At 44.6% G+C, this 23,724-nt stretch overlaps 1 protein-coding gene across 2 annotated transcripts in view; it reads right to left on the bottom strand.

The window, feature by feature from the left end:
- Nucleotides 1–518: 518 nt before the first annotated feature.
- msrb3 (methionine sulfoxide reductase B3) overlaps nucleotides 519–23,724 on the bottom strand; it is a 52,411-nt gene continuing 29,205 nt past the window's right edge. For both annotated transcript variants that reach the window (XM_056276546.1, XM_056276545.1), the window contains 5 exons: nucleotides 14,804–14,912; nucleotides 10,065–10,142; nucleotides 9,417–9,445; nucleotides 1,457–1,554; nucleotides 519–1,274 (listed from right to left, as the gene is read on the bottom strand). In XM_056276546.1, coding sequence (XP_056132521.1) covers nucleotides 1,098–1,274; nucleotides 1,457–1,554; nucleotides 9,417–9,445; nucleotides 10,065–10,142; nucleotides 14,804–14,912 — 491 coding nt within the window. In that variant the 3' untranslated portion in view covers nucleotides 519–1,097. The remainder of the gene's footprint in view (nucleotides 1,275–1,456; nucleotides 1,555–9,416; nucleotides 9,446–10,064; nucleotides 10,143–14,803; nucleotides 14,913–23,724) is intronic.

Genomic DNA, 23,724 nt, shown 5'->3' with positions numbered 1-23,724 from the left:
CAAGTCAGTAATTTTAGAGATAAGACAGCCCTATGGCAGTGAAGGTTACTACACTAGGCTCATAAAAGGACTAATAGAATTTGTACATTGAAAAACAATGTTAATCTTTTTTCAGATTATCCCCCCTAGTATCAGCACCCTTAAGTGACTCGAGGACCATGAAGAGGCGTAAGGCGTAGGAACATGATTTTTTTGGAGAGTGTTGTGTATGAACAGCACAGGCAATATCAATGACAAGTGTTGCCCCCACTAGTTTGTGATCCCTTTTCAACAGGCTCTTTAAAGTTATATGTAGTCTCCGTAGGTTAAAATACTTACATGGTGCACTACATTTTTGCAACAACAGCATTTGTTTGGTTATGGGTGGAGAATTCCACGAAGTAATTGCCATGTCATTTTAATGTGTGGATTTTCTATGATATGAAGCTTAAGAGTCTAGCTCCACTATTCAACAAACCTCAAGGATGTTTCACTATTTGTGAATTAAAATGTAAAAATCAAAATCCCAGAAGCTAAGCTTTATTTTGTCACAGATCCCATTTTATTTGAGGGGAAAAAACTCCTCTGCTCTGTTGGACTGATCACGAGAGCAATTGCATAGTGATTTCCTATAACATAAACCTTTCAATGTCAAATATAATTGCTAAAATAACACAATTTTCAGAAAAAACTATACACACATAACTTATGTCCAGCCAGAAAACTTTTGATTGTTTTCTAATGGCTTTAAGTTGTACATTTTAGAAGTTTTAGTAATGTACCTCTTATTGTACAAACATTTTAATGGCAGACCAGTTTCTATTGCACAGACTTAGCTGTGACATTAAGACAGTCCATATCAGCTTTGACCATGGCCAAACATTGTTTATTGCAGGGGTCTGCATTAATTGAAATCAGGGAATTCTTCAGTTGATGTACTTGGGAACTTTTAGGTTAGTTCTTGAGAAATTAACTAAACAAGAAAACACATTGATAAACCAATTTATGCAGATCATGGCTATCTTTAGCCAAGGAGGCATGCAATTTTTTTTCCAACCAGCCCTCGGTACAAAGTTAGCCACCAGTCAGTGGTTCCTGGAGAGTTCCCAGAATTCCCATCAGAGCTCGGTTTTTCCCGTATGTGAAGAATCACCAGATGCCCCAGTCCCGTCTCTTGGTGGACTACAACCGGACTCATCCTTGGGCTGGAAAGCCAGTGAGGCAGAGTTAATACAGTATCGTTTGCCTGTCGGTGGTGGTCCATCATCAAACAAGTGTCCCAGGTGTGCCCCACACTAAAACACAGGGGAAGAATCAATAACTTAATTTACCATGTACACAGTGTGTCAGAAATGATGAGAACATAACCATACACTTAATGCAAGCATTAGGAGTTGAACCGTGAGAGGAAATAAATGCAAAAGCAGTCAAGGTGCAGTAGATATCACTGTCAACATGGTGGGAGAACGTAGTCTACCTGGCTGCAGGTTGTCTCCACTCTGTGCATACCATGGGAGAAGTCGTCAGAATAAGTAACAGCCTCCTCTTTTACCAGGTTAAAGAATGATGGCCAGCCTGCATCATGGACATATTTATATTAAACTTAATCCAAAATTACCCTTTTATAGATATTTTGTTGGATAAATGTGATATTCTAGGAAAAAAAGTCATGTTGCAAAAAATATCATATACATCATGAAAATCGCAATATATGTAATATCGTCAGATGCTGGGTTTGGATAGGCATTCCATTAATGTACAGATGAGCAAAACACAAACAAAAATACACACCCATGTTGTGATTTCTAAATTAGTAGGTTGTGTGCTACAGAGGCACAGGGTCAGACATGGCACACAGTGGTGCCGGTAATGTTAGCGGTAGAATCCTACACTTATCTTTTTGATCCAAAGAAGCCAGAGCAGCCTGAATTTGAGGAACCAAAAAAACAACGGTCTGTAGGTTTTAGTGTTTAACTCGAGTATTTGAATAGTAAGTTTATTTACTTAAGTGATATGGTGGTGGGGGTAATGTTAGTGGTAGAACCCAACAACTTTATCTTCTTACAAGTTGTAAGCTAACTCATAGCCAATGCAGACCGACAATTCCGACAGTCATCCTGACGTTTGCTCTCGGACAGTGAATTGGATATATGTGTTCTTGTAGTTTGGATATGCGTCCTTGTCTTTGTGTTGCACTGCTGTGGGCTGGGGGGAAACAATATTTCGTTTCATGTGCACAGGTGCGTGGAATGAAATGACAAATAAATGTTCCCGATTCCTGATTCTTGAGCCAGAGAAGGCGGAGCAGCCTGAATTTGAAGAACCAGAAAACAATGGACTGCAGGCTTTGCATTGAACTCAACAAATGTCTGAATAGAAAGTTCATTTACTTAACTGTGGGTATTTCATTAGATAGCCTAACAATGTTTGTTACCCTAACAGTCATATCACACTGTTATCAGAATCAGAATCAGAATCATAATACTTTATTCCTCCCCAAAGGGAAATTGGGTCCTATTACAGACACTCACGCTCTAGTAAAGAAAAAAAAAACTAAAAACTAACAAGATAAAAGGCTCTCTAGTTCTGCTGGAGGAATTCAACACTCACGTGGGCAACGATTGCGAAACCTGGAAGGGCGTGATTGGGAGGAATGGCCTCCCCGATCTGAACCCAAGCAGTGCCTTCTTATTGGATTTCTGTGCGAGTCATGGATTGGCCATAACAAACACCATGTTTGAACATAAGGTAGTTCATAAGTGTACTTGGTACCAAAACACCTTAGGCCGAAGATCATTGATAGACTTTGTGGTCGTATCATCAGATCTGCGACCGTAATGTTTGGACACTTTGGTGAAAGAGAGGAGTAGAACTGTCAACTGATCACTACCTGGTGGTGAGTTGGATCAGATGGCGGGGAAGGCTGCCGGACAGACCTACTACTACTTTCGGCTGTTCCCGTTAGGGGTTGCCACAGCGGATCATCCGTTTCCATTTCCTCCTGTCTTCTGCGTCTTCCTCTGTCACACCAGCCACCTGCAGGTTCTCCCAGCCACCTGCAGGTCCTCCCTCACCACATCCATAAACCTCCTCTTTGACCTTCCTCTTTCCTGGCAGCTCCATATTCAGCATCCTTCTCCCAATATACCCAGCATCTCTCCTCCACACATGTCCAAACCATCTCAATCTTGCCTCTCTTGCTTTTTCTCCAAACCATCCAACTTGAGCGGTCCCTCTAATATAATCATTCCTAATCCTGTCCTTCTCATCACTCCCAGTGAAAATCTTAGCATCTTCAACTCTGCCACCTCCAGCTCTGCTCCCTGTCATTTCATCAGTGCCACTGTCTCCAAACCATATAAAATAGCTGGTCTCACAACCATCTTGTAAACCTTCCCTTTAACTCTTGCTGGTACCCTTTTGTCGCAAATCACTCCTGACACTCTTCTCCACCCACTCCACCCTGCCTGCACTCTCTTCTTCACCTCTCTCCTGCACTCCCCATTACTTTGGACAGTTGACCCCAAGTATTTAAACTCATATGCCTTTGTCACCTCTACTCCTTGCATCCTCACCATTCCACTGTCCTCCCTCTCATTCACGCATAGGTATTCCGTCATGCTCCTACTGACTTTCATTCCTCTTCTCTCCAGTTCATACCTCCACCTCTCCAGGCTCTCCTCAACCTGCAGCCTACTCTTGCTACAGATCACAATGTCCTCCGTGAACATCATTGTCTATGGAGACTCCTGCCTGATCTTGTCCATCAACCTGTCCATCACCATTGCAAATAATGAAGGGTTCAGAGCTGACCCTTGATGTAATCCCACCTCCACCTTCAAAACCCATCTGTCTTTTCCAACCGCACACCTCACCATTGTCACACTTACCTCATACATATCCTGCACCATTCTTACATACTTCTCTGCAACTCCCGACTTCCTCATACAATACCACACCTCCTCTCTCGGCACCCTGTCGTATGCTTTCTCTAAATCTACAAAGACACAATGTACCTCTTTCTGGACTTCTCTATACTTCTCCATCAACATTCTCAAAGCAAACATCACATCTGTGGTGCTCTTTTGTGGAGTGAAACCATACTGCTGCTCGCTAATTGTCACCTCTCCTCTTAAACTAGCTTCTATTACTCTTTCCCAAATCGTCATGCTGTGGCTGATCAACTTTATACCTCTGTAGTTGCTACAGTTCTGCACATCGCCCTTGTTCTTGAAAGCCGGACAGACCTGGCAAACCCAAACGTGTAGTGAGGGTGAACTGGGAATGTCTGGCGGAGGCCCCTGTCTGTGAGGTCTTCAACTCCCACCTCCAGAAGAAGTTCTCATGTATCCTGAGGTAGGCTGGGGACATGGAGTGTGAGTGGGCCATATTCAAAGTCTCTATTGAAGATGCGGCAGGCAGGAGCTGTGGTCGTAAGGTCGTTGGCGCCTGTCGACGCTGCAACCTAAGAACCCGCTGGTGGACACCGGTGGTGAGGGAAGCCGTCAGCCTGAAGAAGAAGGCCTTTTGGGCTTAGTTGGCACAGGGGTCTCCTGAAGCAGCAGACAGGTACCGGGAGGACAGAAGGGCTGCGGCTTCAGTGGTCCCGGAAGCAAACACGCGGGTGTGGGAGTAGTTCAGAGAGGCTATGGAGGAGAACTTTTGGTTGGCCTCAAGGAAGTTCTGGCAAACCATCCGGCAACTCAGGAAGGGGAAGCAGGGCTTGACTCAGGCTGTGTTCAGCCAGGGAAGGGAACTGTTGACCTGGACTGGGGATGTTGTCGAGTGGTGGAAAGAACACTTGGAGGAGCTCCTGAACCCGGCTAATACATCCTCAGTGGAGGAGGTAGGGTCTGAAGATTTAAGGGAAGCCCCATTCATATCTCTGGCAGAGGTCTCTGTGGTAGTTAAGAAGCTCCTCGATGGCGAGGCGCCGGGTGTGGATGAGATTTGTCCTGAGCTGCTGAAGGCTCTGGACATTGTTGGGCTGTCTTGGTTGACACGCCTCTTCAGTGTCATGAAGAGGTCATGGACAGTACCTGTGGAGTGGCAGATTAGGGTGGTGATTCCCACATTTAAAAAGGGGGACCACAGGGTGTGCCCCAATTATTGGGGCATCACATTGCTCAGCCTCCCTGGGAAAGTCTACTCTAGGATGCTGGAAAGAAGGCTCCAACCGATTGTCAAACCTTGGATCCAGGAGGAACAATGCAGATTCCACCCTGACCATGGAACAACGGATGAATTCTTTACCCTTGTGGAAATGCTGAGGGGGGCATGGGAGTTTGACCAGCCAATCTACATGTGTTTTGTGGACTTGGAGAAGACTTACGACTGTGTACCCCGGGGCACTCTTTGGGGGTACTGCGGGAGTATGGGGTAGCGGGGCAGTTGCTACAAGCCAGCCGAACCTTGTATAACCAAAGTGAGAGCGGTGTCCATCTTGGCACAAAGTCAAACACGTTTTTGGTGGGTGTCGGACTCTGCCAAGGTTTTCCTTCGTCTCTGATTCCGTTTGTGATATTCATGGACAGCATCTCAAGGCGCAGCCAAAGTAAGGAGTTTGTCCATTTTGGATACCTCGGAATTGCATCTCCGTTCTTCACATATGATGTGACTGTCACGCCCCATCTGGATAGTTAAGTTATCTTTTGTTTCTCCCAGTGTTCTTTGTCTTTTACTTCCTGTTTTATTTTGATACTCGCCTCTTGTCTCGTTTCAGGTTCTTTACTTCCTGCCCTCATGTGTCTCCCTTCTGTGTGATTACCTGCCCTGCCCTAATGTGTTGCACCTGTGTCTCATTGTCTCCCCTCCTCCAGCATATATAGTCTTAGTGTTCCCTTCCTTATCCAAAGGAGTTGAATCAAGTGCAACTGGACTTCCTTCTGTGCCAGTTCGTCTTGTTTCTTGTGACAGCGTTCCAGCATTTTCCTCCTTGTGTGAGTTTCTTGAGCCCTATAGTTTCCTGACCTGTTTTTGCCTTTTTCGACCTCGCCTTTTGCCTGCCGATTTGGACACTCTTGCCTTGTTATCTGATCACCTGTGTACCGACCTCATTTTTATTAAAAGGACTGATTTTTGTGAACTGAGACTGAGTCTGCGTTTTGAGTCCAAGCCTGTGGTTCAGTACTGACAGTGACTTTGTTGGCTTCATCAGAATGCGACCTCCAGCGCGCACTGCGGCGGATTGCAGCTGAGTGTGAAATGGCCGGGATGAGAGTCAGCACCTTCAAGTTGAGGCCATGGTTCTCTGCCGGAAAATGGTAGATTGCTCCCTCCAGGTTGGGGATGAGTTGGTGCCTCAAGTAAAGGAGCTCAAGTATATCGGTGTCTTTTCATGAGTGAGGGTAGGATGGAGCAAGAGATTGACAGGCAGATTGTTGCAGCATTAGCAGTAATGCAGACGTTGTACCAGACCGCTGTGGTGAAGGCTCACCAATGCTCATGAGCTTTGGGTAGTGACCGAAAGGGTGAGATCGCGGATACAAGCGGTTGAAATGAGTTTCCTCCGTCAGGTGTCTGGGCTCAACCTTAGAGATAGGGTGAGAAGCTCGGACATCTGGAGGGAGCTCGGAGTAGAGCCGCTGCTCCTTCACGTCGAAAGGAGCCAGCTGAGGTGGTTCAGGCATCTGAGATGCCTCATGGGAACCTTCCTTTGCAGGTTTTCCCTGCACGTCAAACTGGGAGGAGACCCCAGAGTAGAGCCAGGACTTGCTCACCTCCAGCATGTCCAATCTCGCATGGAAACGCGTCGGGATCCCCCAGGAGGAGCTGGAGGGCATTGCTGGGGAGAGGGATGTCTGGAGTGCCCTACTTAGCTTGCTGCAACCGCGACCCGACCCCGGAGAAGCAGCTGAAGATGAATGAATGAATGAATGTTCACAAAGTATTATGAAAAGTTTGGGACAATTATGTTTACACTAATTCATGGAAAATTATCAGAAACTAAAACCTTGTGCAAAAAAATAGCGTTGAAGTTGTTTAACTGGTCTAGGTCAATATTTCCACTAATTCTGCAATGTGGAACCTCAGACAAGACTTAATAAGATAAAATGATGCCTTCCGTATGACAGGACATAAAAATAAAGACATCGGGATACTCTCAGAAAGCACATGCTAAACCAATCAAAAGCCTCGAAGAGTCGACCGCAGACTTATTGAGAGTATTTCAATAAAACATCGTAATATCTATTCCTGTAGATTTACATTTGTCATTACATCCCAGCAGCTCTCTGATCCTATGTACTGCTTAATTACATCTTAACAAAAATCGTGGGAAAGAGGACACCAGAATTAAATGAGCAAGTCCTTAGATGACAGAACACATGACAGGCCACAGTTTTTCACAGCGTTTTTGCAGAATCCAGACAGTGTTCTTTAAAGAAAACGTCCTATAAATAGTTATATTTTCTTCAGTGACCCGCATGTTCCACAAAATATGTTATCCACATTAATTAATAACCATGTAGGCCTTCTGCATTCTTTAACTGGCTGTTAGCTAGCAGCATCTTCTTTGTAATCAAGAGGTGAGAGAAAAAAACTCCGACTCTGCAACCTAATCTTTATGTTATGTAGATTGGTGACTTTTGTTGCTGCATTTTGTAGAAAAAAAAAAAAAAGTAAACAATACATAAATATAAACAAAAATCAAGTACAGCTGAAAGCACAACTACAGTGGAGCTTGAAAGTTTATGAAATGTTGAGAATGTTCTATATTTCTGCATAAATATGAACTAAAACATCATCACATTTTCACATGAGTCCTAAAAGTAGATAAAGAGAACCCAGTTAAACAAATGAGGCAAAAATACGATACTTGGTCATTTATTTATTGAGGAAAATGATCCATATCTGTGACTGGCAAAAGTATGTGAACCTTTGCTTACAGTATCTGATGTGACCCCCACCCCGCCCCCCTTTTTTTTCTCTTTTTTTTGCAGCAATAACTGCAACTAAACGTTTCTGGTAACTGTTTATCAGTCCTGCACATCGGCTTGGAGGAATTTTAGCCCATTCCTCCGTACAGAGCAGCTTCAACTCTGGAATGTTGGTGGGTTTCCTAACAAGAACTGCTCACTTCAGGTCCTTCCATAACATTTCAATTGGATTAAGATCAGGACTTTGACTTGGCCATTCCAAAACATTAACTTTATTCTTCTTTAACCATTCTTTGGTAGAAGGACTTGTGTGCTTAGGGTCGTTGTCTTGCTGCATGACCCACGTTCTCTTGAGATTCAGTTCATGGACAGATGTCCTGACATTTTCTTTAAGAATTCGCTGGTATAATTCAGAATTCATTGTTCCATCAATGATGGCAAGCCGTCCTGGCCCAGATGCAGCAAAACAGGCCCAAACCATGACACTACCACCACCATGTTTCACAGATGGGATAAGGTTCTTATGCTGGAATGCAGTGTTTTGCTTTCTCCAAACATAACACTTCTCATTTAAACCAAAAAGTTCTAATTTGGTCTCATCCGTCCACAAAACACCGTTCCAGTAGCCTTCTGGCTTGTCCACGTGATCTTTAGCAAACTGCAGATGGGCAGCAATGTTCTTTTTGGAGAACAGTGGCTTTCTCCTTGCAACCCTCCCATGCACACCATATTGTTCAGTGTTCTCCTGGTGGTGGACTCATGAACATTACCGTTAGCCAATGTGAGAGAGGCCTTTAGTTGCTTAGAAGTTACCCTAGGCTCCTTTGTGACCTGGCTGACTATTACACGCCTTGCTCTTGGAGTGATCTTTGATGGGCCACCACTCCTGGGGAGGGTAACAATGGTCTTGTATTTCCTCCATTTGTACACAATCTGTCTGACTGTGGATTGGTGGAGTCCAAACTCTTTAGGGATGATTTTGTAACCTTTTCCAGCCTGATGAGCATCAACAACACTTTATCTGAGGTCCTCAGAAATCTCTTTTGTTCTTGCCATGATACACTTCCACAAACATGTGTTGTGAAGACCAGACTTTGATAGATCCCTGTTCTTTAGATAAAACAGGGCGCCCACTCACACCTGACTGTCATCCCATTGATTCAAAACACCTGACTCTGATTTCACCTTCAAATGAACTGCTCATCCTACAGCTTCACATACTTTCGCCACTCACAGATATGTAGTATTGGATAATTTTCCTCAATAAATAAATGACCAAGTATACTATTTTTGTCTCATTTGTTTAATTGAGTTCTCTTTATCTACTTTTAGGACTTGTGTGAAAATCTGATGATGTTTTAGGTCATATTTATGCAGAACTATAGAAAATTCTAAAGGTTTCACAAACTTTCAAGCACCACTGTAGATGTGCACATCCAAGTTGTGCTTTATGTTGTTTATTATGTTTTTTAGCTTTATGTTGCTATGATTTCTAAGCAGGTCTGACGGGAGTCCGACAGTCAGTTAGAACATCTTCAGTGTTTCACAAGACAGACATACCTGACCCAGAGTCAAATTTTGTGTCCGATCTACAAGAAGGAAAAGCAAATGGAAAAAAGAATCGTGTTAGACTCTGAACCATGACATGAGACGTGTTGCACTTGGAAGAGAATCTTCTTTCATTAACAAAACATGACCGGAGCAGGGGTAGAATCGTGGCATGGTCAACTTGTAGGCAAATATAAAGAAACATAATACTACACATCAGAAAACATAATACTACACATTAGAAAACATAATACTACACATTAGAAAACATAATACTACACATTAGAAAAAGATCAAATGTGCTCTTAGGTCTGTGAGAACTCTGTCTTGACACACGGACTCTTTTTGGCTGTAAATTCAGCCCCCTCTGAAGCTTTCCATTGAGCTGTGGGAAAATAGCGACCAGTAAGTGATCTTTACCAAGATGGGTCTGACATGCAGACGGGTATTACACCCAACCTGTGCTGCTGCACTGTCCAGTATGAGAACAGTCTTGAACCAGCTAAAACTAGAGCGCAGGGGGGCAGTGTCCCAGTAAGAATATTAGCTGTCCTAAAGAAACACACACATCAGCTGCAGTAGTAAGACATGGCATAACACAAATTCATAAGACCACATGTGCACAAACATGCTAAGTGTGTCGCTTATCTCTTGGCTTACTTAAATAATGGAGAACTGCAGACAACACATGTGTAGATGCCCTCCTCCTTATGGTCTGTAAATTCTCCTTTGAAGGCACTGTGGAGAAAAGACAGGTTCATAAACAGCCATGAATCCTACACCATGATGTCCGCAGAGCCATTCCAATATCCATGACCATCCACATCCACGTGTCCATGACCATGGTCCTGAGAGTACTCAGTACAGACCAACAAGATGTACTCAGTACAGACCAACAAGATGTACTAAGTACAGACCAACAAGATATACTCAGTACAGACCAACAAGATGTACTCAGTACAGACCAACAAGATATACTCAGTACAGACCAAGAATTAACTCCTATACAAACATAATATCTTGAATCTGAAACTCTTTTCCCCCCCTTTTTCTCCCCAATTGCACTTGGCCAATTACCCCACTCTTCCGAGCCGTCCCGGTCGCTGCTCCACCCCCTCTGATGATCCGGGGAGGGCTGCAGACTACCACATATCTCCTCCCATACATGTGGAGACACCAGCCGCTTCATTTCACCTGAGAGTGAGGAGTTTCACCAGGGGGACGTACAATCACGCTATTCCCTCCAGTTCCCCGTTCCCCCCTGAAAAAGCGCCCCAACAAACCAGAGGAGGCGCTAGTGCAGCGACCAGGACACATATCCCCATTTGGTTTCCCACCCGCAGACACGGCCAATTGTGTCTGTAGGGACGCCCGACCAAGCCGGAGGTAACATGGGGATTCGAACCGCCGATCCCTGTGTTGGTAGGCAACGGAATAGACCACCACGCCACCCGGACGCCCATCAAACTCATTATTCATATTTGTTAGTGTTTTTTAAATGTTTGTTTGTGTCTGTTCAAAAATTATTATTTCGGGTGTCCGGGTGGCGTCGTGGTCACAATGGACGGAATAAAACGACTGCCTCCAACTACCACAAAACGCCACTGCTCCGGAAAACATGGGAGCCAATCATCAGGGCTTCATACTACCAGTTCTGCCCCAGACGACCTCCTCATCACCCCTTCTCACCCACCCAGCCTAGTCCAGCTGTTGTACTCGGATTAAATTGGGATTGGTGAGGTGGGGCAGCCCTGGTTTACAGGGGACCAGAGCTATGCATTTATGTTGAATATTATGTTTTTCTCAATAGTACACAGGCCTATAATGTTGTATATATAAATAGTATATCAAGCTTTTAATATTCTGTCATGTAAGGACAAGTATTAATCCATACGGCGCTGATGCATGCTCAGTAAGACAACCAAAGAAGGTTGAATCTGAATAAAAAATCTATGAATAGAAAGTTTATCCGAATAAAACGTTTCATCGTCACCTAAGTGACCTCTTCAGTCTAAACTGACTGCAGGTACCCCACCCTTATAAACAATACAGTGACTGCAGGTACCCCCACCCTTATAAACAATACAGTGACTGCAGGTACCCCACCCTCATAAACAATACAGTGACTGCATGTACCCCACCCTTATAAACAATACAGTGACTGCAGGTACCCCCACCCTTATAAACAATATAGTGACTGCAGGTACCCCACCCTTATAAACAATACAGTGACTGCAGGTACCCCACCCTTATAAACAATACAGTGACTGCAGGTTTCCCCACCCTTATAAACAATATAGTGACTGCAGGTACCCCACCCTTATAAACAATACAGTGACTGCAGGTACCCCACCCTTATAAACAATACAGTTGCCTAATGACCAAAACCCACGACCAGTTTCATATGCAAATATGGGTGTGACCATGAAGGAGAGTTACAGTGGTCATGTGTTCTATTCACAGAGGGTTGGGGAATAGTTGCAGTCACAGCATTGTAAGATGGGTACAGATGTACTTTTAGCCCCCCCCCGGTTCCCTCTTCACACAAATGGCCTCTTTGACTCCCCGTTCAAACCAGCATTCCTCCCTATCAAGGATGTGCACATCCTCATCTCTGAAAGAGTGGCCCCTGGTCTGTAGATGGTGTACACTGTGTAGATGGTGTAGACAGTGTAGATAGACTGTATAGATGGTGCAGGCTGTATAGATGGTGTAGACTGTGTAGATGGTGTAGACAGTGTAGATAGACTGTATAGATGGTGCAGGCTGTATAGATGGTGTAGACTGTGTAGATGGTGTAGACTGTATAGATGGTGTAGACTGTGAGTGTAGATAGACTGTATAGATGGTGTAGGTTGTATAGATGGTGTAGACTGTGTAGATGGTGTAGACTGTATAGATGGTGTAGACAGTGTAGATAGACTGTATAGATGGTGCAGGCTGTATAGATGGTGTAGACTGTGTAGATGGTGTGGACTGTATAGATGGTGTAGACTGAGTGTAGATAGACTGTATAGATGGTGTAGGTTGTATAGATGGTGTAGACTGTGTAGATGGTGTAGACTGTATAGATGGTGTAGACTGTGTAGATGGTGTAGCCTGTGTAGATGGTGTAGATTGTATAGATGATGTAGACTGTGTAGATGGTGTAGACTGTGTAGATGGTGTAGATTGTGTAGATGGTGTAGATTGTGTAGATGGTGTAGCCTGTGTAGATGGTGTAGACTGTGTAGATGGTGTAGATTGTGTAGATGGTGTAGCCTGTGTAGATGGTGTAGATGGTGTAGCCTGTGTAGATGGTGTAGATTGTATAGATGATGTAGACTGTGTAGATGGTGTAGGCTGTATAGATGGTATAGACTGTGTAGATGGTGTAGGCTGTATAGATGGTGTAGACTGTGTAGATGGTGTAGACAGTGTAGATAGACTGTATAGATGGTGTAGACTGTGTAGATGGTGTAGACTGTATAGATGGTGTAGCCTGTCTAGATGGTGTAGACTGTGTAGATGGTGTAGATTGTATAGATGGTGTAGACTGTGTAGCTGGTGTAGGCTGTATAGATGGTGTAGACTGTGTAGATGGTGTAGACTGTATAGATGGTGTAGACTGTGAGTGTAGATAGACTGTATAGATGGTGTAGGTTGTATAGATGGTGTAGACTGTGTAGATGGTGTAGACTGTATAGATGGTGTAGACAGTGTAGATAGACTGTATAGGTGGTGCAGGCTGTATAGATGGTGTAGACTGTGTAGATGGTGTGGACTGTATAGATGGTGTAGACTGAGTGTAGATAGACTGTATAGATGGTGTAGGTTGTATAGATGGTGTAGACTGTGTAGATGGTGTAGACTGTATAGATGGTGTAGACTGTGTAGATGGTGTAGCCTGTGTAGATGGTGTAGATTGTATAGATGATGTAGACTGTGTAGATGGTGTAGACTGTGTAGATGGTGTAGATTGTGTAGATGGTGTAGCCTGTGTAGATGGTGTAGACTGTGTAGATGGTGTAGATTGTGTAGATGGTGTAGCCTGTGTAGATGCTGTAGATTGTGTAGATGGTGTAGCCTGTGTAGATGGTGTAGATTGTATAGATGATGTAGACTGTGTAGATGGTGTAGGCTGTATAGATGGTATAGACTGTGTAGATGGTGTAGGCTGTATAGATGGTGTAGACTGTGTAGATGGTGTAGACAGTGTAGATAGACTGTATAGATGGTGTAGACTGTGTAGATGGTGTAGACTGTATAGATGGTGTAGCCTGTGTAGATGGTGTAGACTGTGTAGATGGTGTAGATTGTATAGATGGTGTAGACTGTGTAGCTGGTGTAGGCTGTATAGATGGTGTAGACTGTGTAGATGGTGCAGCCTGTGTAGATGGTGTGGATTGTATAGATGGTGTAGACTGTGTAGATGGTGTAGACTGTGGAGTCCTAGTCTGACGTGTTAGCTCTCCTGTGTTGTGCCGTCCTCTTGGCCAGCGTCTGTTTAGTTTCCCCAATGTACAAGTCACATCAACCCTCCTGGTACTTAACAGTCATGGCCTCTTTGACTGGCTAGTTTATTTAGACTGAGGAGGTCACTTAGTTGAGTGATGAACTGTGTCTGTCAATAAACATTGTATCCAGATGAACTGGTTCAACCTTCTTTGATATTAATCCATATTCTGAATAAATGTGAAAAGTGAAATGTGCAGTACATTTGAACATTTACTATACTCTAGTCTAGTCCTGAATAAATGTGAAAAGTGAAATGTGTAGTACATTTGAACATGTACTATACTCTAGTCTAGTCCTGAATAAATGTGAAAAGTGAAATGTGTAGTACATTTGAACATGTACTATACTCTAGTCTAGTCCTGAATAAATGTGAAAAGTGGAATGTGTAGTACATTTGAACATGTACTATACTCTAGTCTAGTCCTGAATAAATGTGAAAAGTGAAATGTGTAGTACATTTGAACATGTACTATACTCTAGTCTAGTCATCCATACATGTGACACAGTCCAGCTAATGTTGGTTTATTCAACGCAGATACATTGCTACGCTGAGCTCAGAGTCAAAGCACAGCTCCGTCTGCATGCCGGTGTTAAAACTGGCTTGAATGGAAAATACTTGATGAAGGTGACCGTGCTCGCTGGCTAATGAGGAAAATTCACATCACTTCCAAATACGGGTCACAACTAAAGATCATTTCAACTAATCAGGATATCACGCCAAGTTGTGTAGACAACGGAAGACATTTCCTGATCCATGTCCCTTGTGTTCGTGCCGTGTACGTGTTACGCGGTGTGCAGCATTGCCAGATGGGAAATAGTGAATTATTGTACCACACTACACTTTACACCAGCAGCGTTAAAGTGAGTGGAGTTGGTGGGACCATTGGTAGGTCCACACCTACCTCTCTGTGCCTTTCTCTTGCGTGACATGGAACTGTAGCGGGGTGAGGCGTTTCTTCAACTCCTCCTGAGAAAAGGTCAGTGGCCATGTCTTCTTGGTGCGGCACACTCCTGAAAAAGAGGAAGGAGAGGGAAAGTCAGTGTCTGAGTCTTCTGTTGTGAAAGAAGACCAGAGGAGAGCTGCATCTCACAGTTTTACTATGCCCTCAAAACCTATTACTGATTTGATTTGACTGTTATGCAAAGACTGTTCATTTCACCTCACCGCCCAGCCAGTCACCTCCCGCCTGGGGCCAGGCTGCCATGGCCGTGTGGTCTGGGTTTCCCAGGCTCACCTGGCTGGCTTGCCATTTCTGTTCCTGCCCCTGCTCTGCTCACCTCTTCCCCATTCCCTGGTTGGCTCCCCAGCAGTGGCGTGTCCCCTGGCTGCCCTGGCGCATTGTCGGATTGTAAAGTTACCCTGGGGTAGTTTGTGTTGCCCGGTGCGTCGTGCCTCCCTTGCTGTTTGAACCTTCCGCTCCAGTTTTTATAAGCTACCGTCATTCATTAAAGCGTTGCTCTGTTCTAGCCTGTCTCCACTGTCTGCATGTGGGTCCTGCGCTCCTGCCCCCGGCGCGACATGGGCCGCTCTTTCTGAGCAGCTCCAGCAGAAGCAATGTTTTATGTCTGGCTGTTTGGGCGGCATTTCATGCACGCATGATAAATCTCTAACCAGCCGGCAGCCATTAACATTCCATAAAAGATTGAATCAAACGGTTAAAAGACTCCAGCATATTCTCACACACTACGTACTCCCATTCCATCCTCAGGTGTCGGTGCTATGACTTGTGTCATTATTTTACTGTAGGAATGTGGAATAATGTGATGGCAAAGCCATTACATGGCCAAATCTACTCAATACCTTCAAACTCGCTGAAGACAAACGTCTGGCAGGGCAGAGCAGTACTAAAGTACGGCATGGATGCAGAAATGGATGGGTGTGTGTGTTTGATGTTTTTCATTCTTTTTATATTGATCTTTTGATTGACTGATTGATCTTTTGATTGACTGATTGATCTTTGCACTGATAAGAACTGCACTTTCAAACTCCGTTGTACTTGGACAATGACAAATAAAGTTCTATTCTATTCTGTTCTATTCTATTCTACATCATCCCCTGGCTGCAGAGACACGGAGGACGCTTAGAGAAGGTAAAAACACCTGGCTAAAAGAAGGATGGTTGAGGACGGATGAATCTGGTAGAGAAGGAAAAGCAAAAGAACTCTTAGAGAAAGGCAAAGCAGTGAAAACAAACGTTTTCGAACCTCACCAGGCATGCATAAAGGATAAGGATGGCAAGGTGCTGACTGGACCCAGTGAGACACTGAACCGATGGAAAGAATATGGAACTAATTTGTTTAAAAAACCTGATGGAGAGACCCCTCTCAAACTACCAGGCACCAGGCGTTGAAGGAATACCAGCAGAGCTTCTGAAAAACCGTGGTCAAGCAGCTATAGCAGCACTACACCAGCTGGTCTGCAAACTCTGCCGTGCACGCGAATGGCCGAAGGACTGCAGAACACAGGAATTTGTCACATTTTTCAAATCTGGATGCAGAAAGGACTGTGCAAACTAGCGCAGAATAAGCCTCATTTCACGCAAGTAAAATCATGCTATCCATCTTGTTGGACAGAATGATAAACAAGATGGCGTCAGAGATGTCAGATGAGCAAGCAGGTTACAGACAAGGAAGAGGGTGTGCAGAAATGTTGTTAACACTGCAAACAGGCATCCAACACCGATAATAAGGCACTGCTGATTTTCATTGATTACTCAAAGGCATTTGATTCAGTAAACCACGCACAGCTCTTTAACACCATGCTGGAAACGGGTTTCCTAGACACCTCCTCGCGTTACTCCAAGGTCTATATATTGGCCAGACAGCAGTGGTGAGATGGAACGGTGAGAACACTGAAGCTTTTCCAAAAGAGAAGGGTGGAAGGGTGTACATCAAGGTTGCACTGTATCACCACGCTTATTCACACGACACCCAGAACAAGTGATGCGTGAGGCAGAGAGAGATGAATATGGAGTGTGCATAGCTGGTTACAAGATGAGCAACCTTACATTTGCAGATGACACGGTACTAGCAGCTGATGGACAGCAAGATCCAAATGATATGTTGAGTCGAGTAAATGAGGCAGGGAGAAAGAGGTTGCTCAGTTTGAATGTCCATCCATCCATCCATCCATCCATCCGTTCATCCATCCATCCATCCATCCATTATCCCAACCGCTTATCCTGCTCTTAGGGTCGCTGGAGCCTATCCCAGCAGTCACTGGGTGGCAGGCGGGGAGACACTCTGGACAGGCCGCCAGGCCATCACATAGGGCCTACCAACACACACACACACACACACACACACACACATGGCCGATTCACCTGACCTCCATGTCTTTGGACTGTGGGAGGAAACCGGAGCACCCGGAGGAAACCCACGCAGACACGGGGAGAACATGCAAACTCCTCACAGAGGACGACCTGGGACGGCCCCCAAGGTTGGACTACCCCAGGGCTTGAACCCAGGACCTTCTTGCAGTGAGGTGACCGCGCTAACCACTGCGCCACCGTGCCAAATGTGAAAAAGACAGCGTGCATGAAAGTGGGTGGGTGAGATGTTGCATCTCAGTAGATGGACCAGATGTAGAACACCTAGAGAGCTTCAAGTACCTGGGTTCAGTTAAGAAAAATGACGGCGATGTACAGATGACATAAAAATCAGAATCACCCTCGCAAGGAAAAGAATGATGGAGATGGTACCAATATGGAGAGATAGGGGAATAAGAAAAGAAGTGACAGTCAGTCTACTCAACGCACTCGTCTGGCCAGTGTTGTCACACGGAGCTGAAAGTTGGACAGTGAAGAGAGCGATGGTAAACAAGGTTGAGGCTGCAGAGATGTGGCTTTATCGTAGGATGCTTCCAGTAAGCTGGACAGAGAAACGAACGAATGCGAGCATCCTTAATGAATTAGGAACAAAAAGAGGACTAATGGCACATACAATGAAAAGAAAGCTACCATTCTTTGGGCATACCTGCCATCCAGGTGGAAGTAAATTAACCAAGGCAGCTGTTTTGGGAACTACACCAGCAAAGCGCAAGAGAGGCCAACCAAAAAGGTAGTATCATGATGACGTCAGAGAATGGCTTAGTCTAAAAATGTCGGAAAAAACAAGACCAGCTCAGGACAGACAGAACCGGAGGAGAGCTGTTTGGCAAGCATGCCATCCTGATGGTGCTGGCAACCCTCGCTAACGAGGAGGCCCTAAAGAAGAAGAACTCAATACAGGTTTGAAATCCAAGTATATCAAATTGTTATCAGCAAAATCCCCTATTTTCTCGAAGACTGTGTCCTTTGGCATCTATGTGATAACTTTTTTAAGTTTTTTTTTTTTCTGAAGATTTTACTGCAGGAATGTGGAACTATGACAAAACCCACCCTGTGTCGTCTAGTCATTAGGCAGACAGGCCGCCGCGTAACATTCCACAGACAACATAATAACCTAAAAATAGACGGAATAGACACCTAGGAACCTGGTTGTTCTGTTTTGGTTGTAAACGTTAGGTTTTAATGTTTTATTTAAGAAAAAGCAGTTGATTTAGTCAATTTTATGGTACTTTGTATAAATAGGAGCATTAAAAGTGCAACACTGCCACCTACTGACGCTTTTTTTGTACAGCAGGTAGTGTCTCGTCAATTTTGTATTAAAACTTTATTCAGGAAGTGTTAATAGTCAGAGAAAAGATACTTCGACAGCACATGTTGGAAATTAGCCGCTCCTGCATACATCTTGTTTGAGGTTGCATCGTTGGTATGTATTATTCTTATGATAAATGCTTTTTACTTACATACTTTGTCAGTTGTGAAGGGATGTGTATGACATTCTCTCATTTTATTTTTATATTTCTCTCTGGCACGCTGTTTTCATTAGTCATGCTATTTTTTGGATAATATGGTGTGCTATTACAACATGGAAATATTTGAAATGTTTATTCAACGTATATGTGCGACATTTTCAGCACAAGGGATTTTAATTTGTGAAATTTGTGCATATGTGGGTATTTTATTTGGAAGTTTACACATCTGTAGAGATGCAATTTACATGTTTTTTTTTAAATTATTTTTGTCTGATTTCTTTTGTAGTTTCACCCTTTACTACTGTCAGTAAACCTGGCAAAGTTCATCCAGAGTTTTGATGGGAGTGAGGCGTTAATCTGTCCGTCAACACATGCATCGCACACGCATCTAGGACAGAACAGTGAAACAACGGCGTCCTTGAGGACAAGATAATGCTGACTGGGCTAACAACAGACACATCTAAGATGCCACGAAGTACCAGATAATTACGGCTACCACAGCAGTGTCTCACCAGAACCTATCAACGTCATCGTGTCTGTCAGATCATATGAAACGAGATCTCAGGACTCATGCTCTTCTACTGGTTCAACAGCAGCCAAGGCAAAAGCAAAAGAAGAGGCAACAAAGAACCGCCTTACCTTCGCTCAGAAAGAAGCAAGTCTAAAACTAGAAAAGGCTCAAATTGAAGCATCTATTGAACTCCTTCAATGTGAGAAAGAGGCAGCTACGGCCGTCGCAGAAGCAGAGGCCTTAGAAGCTGCTACTCATTCACAAATAGATGGACACAGTGATGTGTGTACCTGATTTAGACCTCCCTTCTCTAGAAAGTGCGCACCGCACTGAAATGTATGTCAGTGAACAGGCCAAATTAGTAGAAAGCCAAAATGCTGAAATGCCCGAAGAGCCTTCTTCATTCAGTAAGGCTCCAGTCAATGTAGTGGAATGTGCCAGTGACATTCAGCCTCCCCACACCAACCCAGCAAACTACAGACCACTACCAGAGCCAAAGACTCATTCTGAACAGCCTGTGTGTAAGCAACACACCTCACCCATTCCCTTATCTCACTTCCCCTCCCATCCACCTTCAGACAACTACAACGAAAACCATGGTCAGGCAAAACAAAGACCAAGAACCAGCTATTATGATCCCACCTGCAGTCCCAGGCCCCAGACCCCAGTGATAGGAACATTGGTGAATTTGTCAGATACTTTGCTCGGCGTGAAATTGTAGCAACAGTCCTTCTCCAGTTCAACGATAAGCCACAGAACTTCAGAGCCTGGAAACGCTCTTTTGAGAATGCAGTGAGGGATTAGATGGATTTGCTATTTAAATGGCTTGGCAGAGAATCAGCAGAACATGTTGACCAAATCAGAGCCATACACATCAACCGTCCAGAGGCAGGACTAAAAGTTATCTGGGAGAGACTTGAAAAATGTTATGGCTCAGCAGAAGTAATTCAGGATGCTCTTTTCAAACGAAATGACAGCTTCCCAAAGATCACAGACAGAGACTATGTGAAGCTCGGAAAATTCAGTGACATACTCATGGAGCTCCAGAGCACCAAGGAAGAAGGAGGCCTTCCTGGTCTCTCTTTCCTGGACACTGCAAGGGGTGTAACTTGATGGTGCAAAAACTGCCCTTTTACCTGCAAGAAAAGTGGGTTTCTGTCAGTTCAAACTACAAACGTGACCACTGCGTCCCTTTTCCCCCCTTTTGCATTTTTGTGGACTTTGTTAGCCAAGAACCTAAGATTAAAAATGAACCAAGCTTTAACTTTGTCTCACTCTGACACTGCCCCCTGACCTGAGAAATCCTCATGGAAATTAAGCAGACAGAGAGAGGTGTCAGTACATAAAACAGAGGTACTTCCGAACCCCAGCTATGAGTCACATGGGAATCCAAAAAAGACAGATGACTGTAATAAACTGTGCCCAATACACAAAAAATCCCATGCCCTCCGGAAATGCCGGGCTTTTCGTGAGAAACCCATCGAAGAACGCAGAACATTTCTGAGAGAGAAAGGTATTTGCTTTAGATGCTGCGCCTCTTCAACACATTGTGCTAAACATTGTAGGACCAAGGTGCAATGCTCTAAATGCGGCAGAGAGAATCACAACACAGCTCTCCACCCAGGTCCAGCTCCCTGGAACAAAGAAACTGACCCTGATGCAGAGCATGGCGGGAGCAGGATGACAACCTGCCAGGTGAAATCACTTCCAAATGCACTCAGGTTTGTGGTGAGAATCTTACTGACAGGTCATGCTCTAAAATCTGCCTTGTAAAGGTGTATCCAGCAGGACATCCAGAGCGGGCGGTCAGGATGTATGCAATTCATGAGGAACAGAGTAACCGGTCTCTAGTCCGCTCAGAGTTTTTTTAAATGTTCAATGAAAATGGCCCTAGTTCCCCCTACTCACTAAGAACATGTGCAGGCCTTAAAGAGACGATGGGTAGGAGAGCCACAGATTATGTAGTAGAGTCTCTAGATGGGGCAGTCCACATCCCCCTTCCTAGTCTTATTGAGTGTAATACATCCCCAACAACAGGGAGGAGATACCAACGCCCAGCACAGCACTCCATCACCCTCATTTAAAGACTGTCACACACCTCATCCCAGAACTTGACCCAAAAGCCCATATACTGATGCTTCTTGGATGGGACATCGTCAGAGTTCACAAAGTCAATAAACAGATAAGTGGTTCCAACAACGCACCCTTTGCACAAAAATTAGACCTGGGATGGGCCATAGTGGGAAATGTATGTCTGGGCGGTGTTCGCAAAACAATTACAGTGAATGCCTTCTACACAAACACAACAAAGAGAGGAAGGCCAACAGTTTTCCAGCCGTGCCCTAATCTGTTCAACATAAAAGAGAAACCCTGTGGGGTCCAAATCCCCTGCCACAACACACCACAACCTAGCGACATATCTAGTTGTAAAACAGATCACCTTGGATGTCGTGTGTTTGAACGCACTAAAAATGACAATGAGATCTCCCCCTCCATTCAAGAGAATGCCTTCATGAAAATAATGGAAGAGGGAATGAAAAAAGATGGAAACAACAGTTGGACAGCTTCACTGCCGTTCAAGTCACCACATCAAAGGCTCCCCAACAACAGGCCGCAGGCCATGAATCGGCTCGTGTCACTGATCCACAGCTTTGACAGAAAACCAGAAATGAGAGACCATTTCATAGCTTTCATGGAAAAGATTTTCCAGAATGGTCATGCTGAGATTGCCCCTCCTTTAAAGGAAAATGAGGAGAGATGGTATTTGCCTCTGTTCGGGGTTTACCACCCCAAGAAGCCGAAACAGATCAGGGTGGTGTTTGATAGCAGTGCACAGTACAATGGACTGTCACTTAACGATGTCTTACTAACAGGTCCTGGCGTCAACAACCCACTTCTCGGTGTCCTGATACGCTTCAGGAAAGAAGCTGTAGTCTTTACTGCAGACATCGAGCAGATGTTTTACTGTTTCTACGTGCGGGAAGAGGACAGGAACTTTCTCCGCTTTCTAAGGTTCCGTGACAACAACCTCTGCAATGAGATCACAGAGTAGCGGATGAGGGTCCACGTCTTTGGAAATAGCCCCTCTCCTGCAGTAGAGATATTTGGCCTACATCAGTCTGTCCAGTGCAGTGAGACAGACGTGGATCCTGATGTCAAGCAGTTTGTGACACGTGACTTCTATGTAGATGACGGACTTAAATCCCTTTCTACTGTTGAAATAGCTGTGACCCTACTGCAGAGGACTCGTGATGTCCTTGCCAAATCGAACCTGAGGTTACACAAAATCGCAGCCAACAGAAAAGAGATCCTGGAAGCTTTCCCATCCCAAGATCATGCAAAAGATCTCAAAGATTTAGATCTTTAGAATCCCTCTCACTCTTCCAATCCCGTCTCAAGACTCACCTTTTCTCCATTGCCTTCTCATGCCCCCCCCCCCCCATCCGCTCAAAAAAAACCTGGTCTGGGGCAGGCTGGGGACTGAGCGCTTGACCTGCATCTGTGATTTATGTGATTTATGATGTTTGTTTTTCTTTCCCTTTATGTCTGTCCAAGTCGGAGAGTACTGCTGGCATCGTCTGTGGCTGCCGCTTCTCCCTCTCGTAGCCCCCCTTCCCATCCACCCCTGTATGTCTGTGTTATGTTCATCTGTCGTCTTGTTTCACTCCATTTATTGTAAAGCGACTTTGAGTACTTGAAACGCGCTATATAAGATTGATTTATTATTATCTTGAAGCAGACACATTGCCCATGCAGCTTAGCCAAGGTCTTCTTTGGGACCTCAAGAAAGACTGTTTCACCTTTAACGTGTCTGATGAGCCAAAACAACTTCACACGACATGGTGTGTTATCTACTGTAAACAGTCTTTATGACCCGCTAAGCTTCGTAGCACCTGTTACAATCCAGGACAAATCCATCCTCATAGAGCTCACTGCAGATAATGGAGACTGGGATGCTCCACTGCCCAAAGGGATGGATGAGTCATGGGTTCTTTGGAAGGAGTCCCTGAGAGCACTGTCTAACCTCTCAATCACCAGAACATATACCAACATTTCACCATCAGAAGCTGCGAGCAGAGAACTGTGCATCTTCTGCGATGCATCGACCAAAGCCATTGCAGCAGTGGTTTACTTGAAAGTATCTGATGCTGATGGGAGCTGTCAAGTTGGCTTCATCATGGGAAAAGCCAAGCTGTCTCCACGGCCTGAGCAGACCATCCCCAGATTAGAGCTTTGTGCTGCTGTGCTAGCAGTTGAGCTTGCAGACCTGATCTCAGAAGAGCTGGACGTTCAGCTGAACAGCACCCTGTTCTATACGGACAGCAAAGTTCTGGGATATATTTACAACTTTTATGTCTATGTGAGCAATCGAGTGACTCGCATTAGGAGGTCCTCGCGAGCAGATCAGTGGCAGTATGTGCCCACTGACCAGAATCCTGCAGACCACACAACACGTTCTGTTCCTGCACATCAACTCATGCTCACTAACTGGTTCTCTGGGCCAAAATTCCTGCT

Source organism: Lampris incognitus, chromosome 3 (assembly GCF_029633865.1).
Source record: "Lampris incognitus isolate fLamInc1 chromosome 3, fLamInc1.hap2, whole genome shotgun sequence".
NCBI lineage: Eukaryota > Metazoa > Chordata > Actinopteri > Lampriformes > Lampridae > Lampris > Lampris incognitus.
Note: the sequence above shows the minus strand (reverse complement) of the source record. Positions and strands in the feature narration are given on the sequence as shown.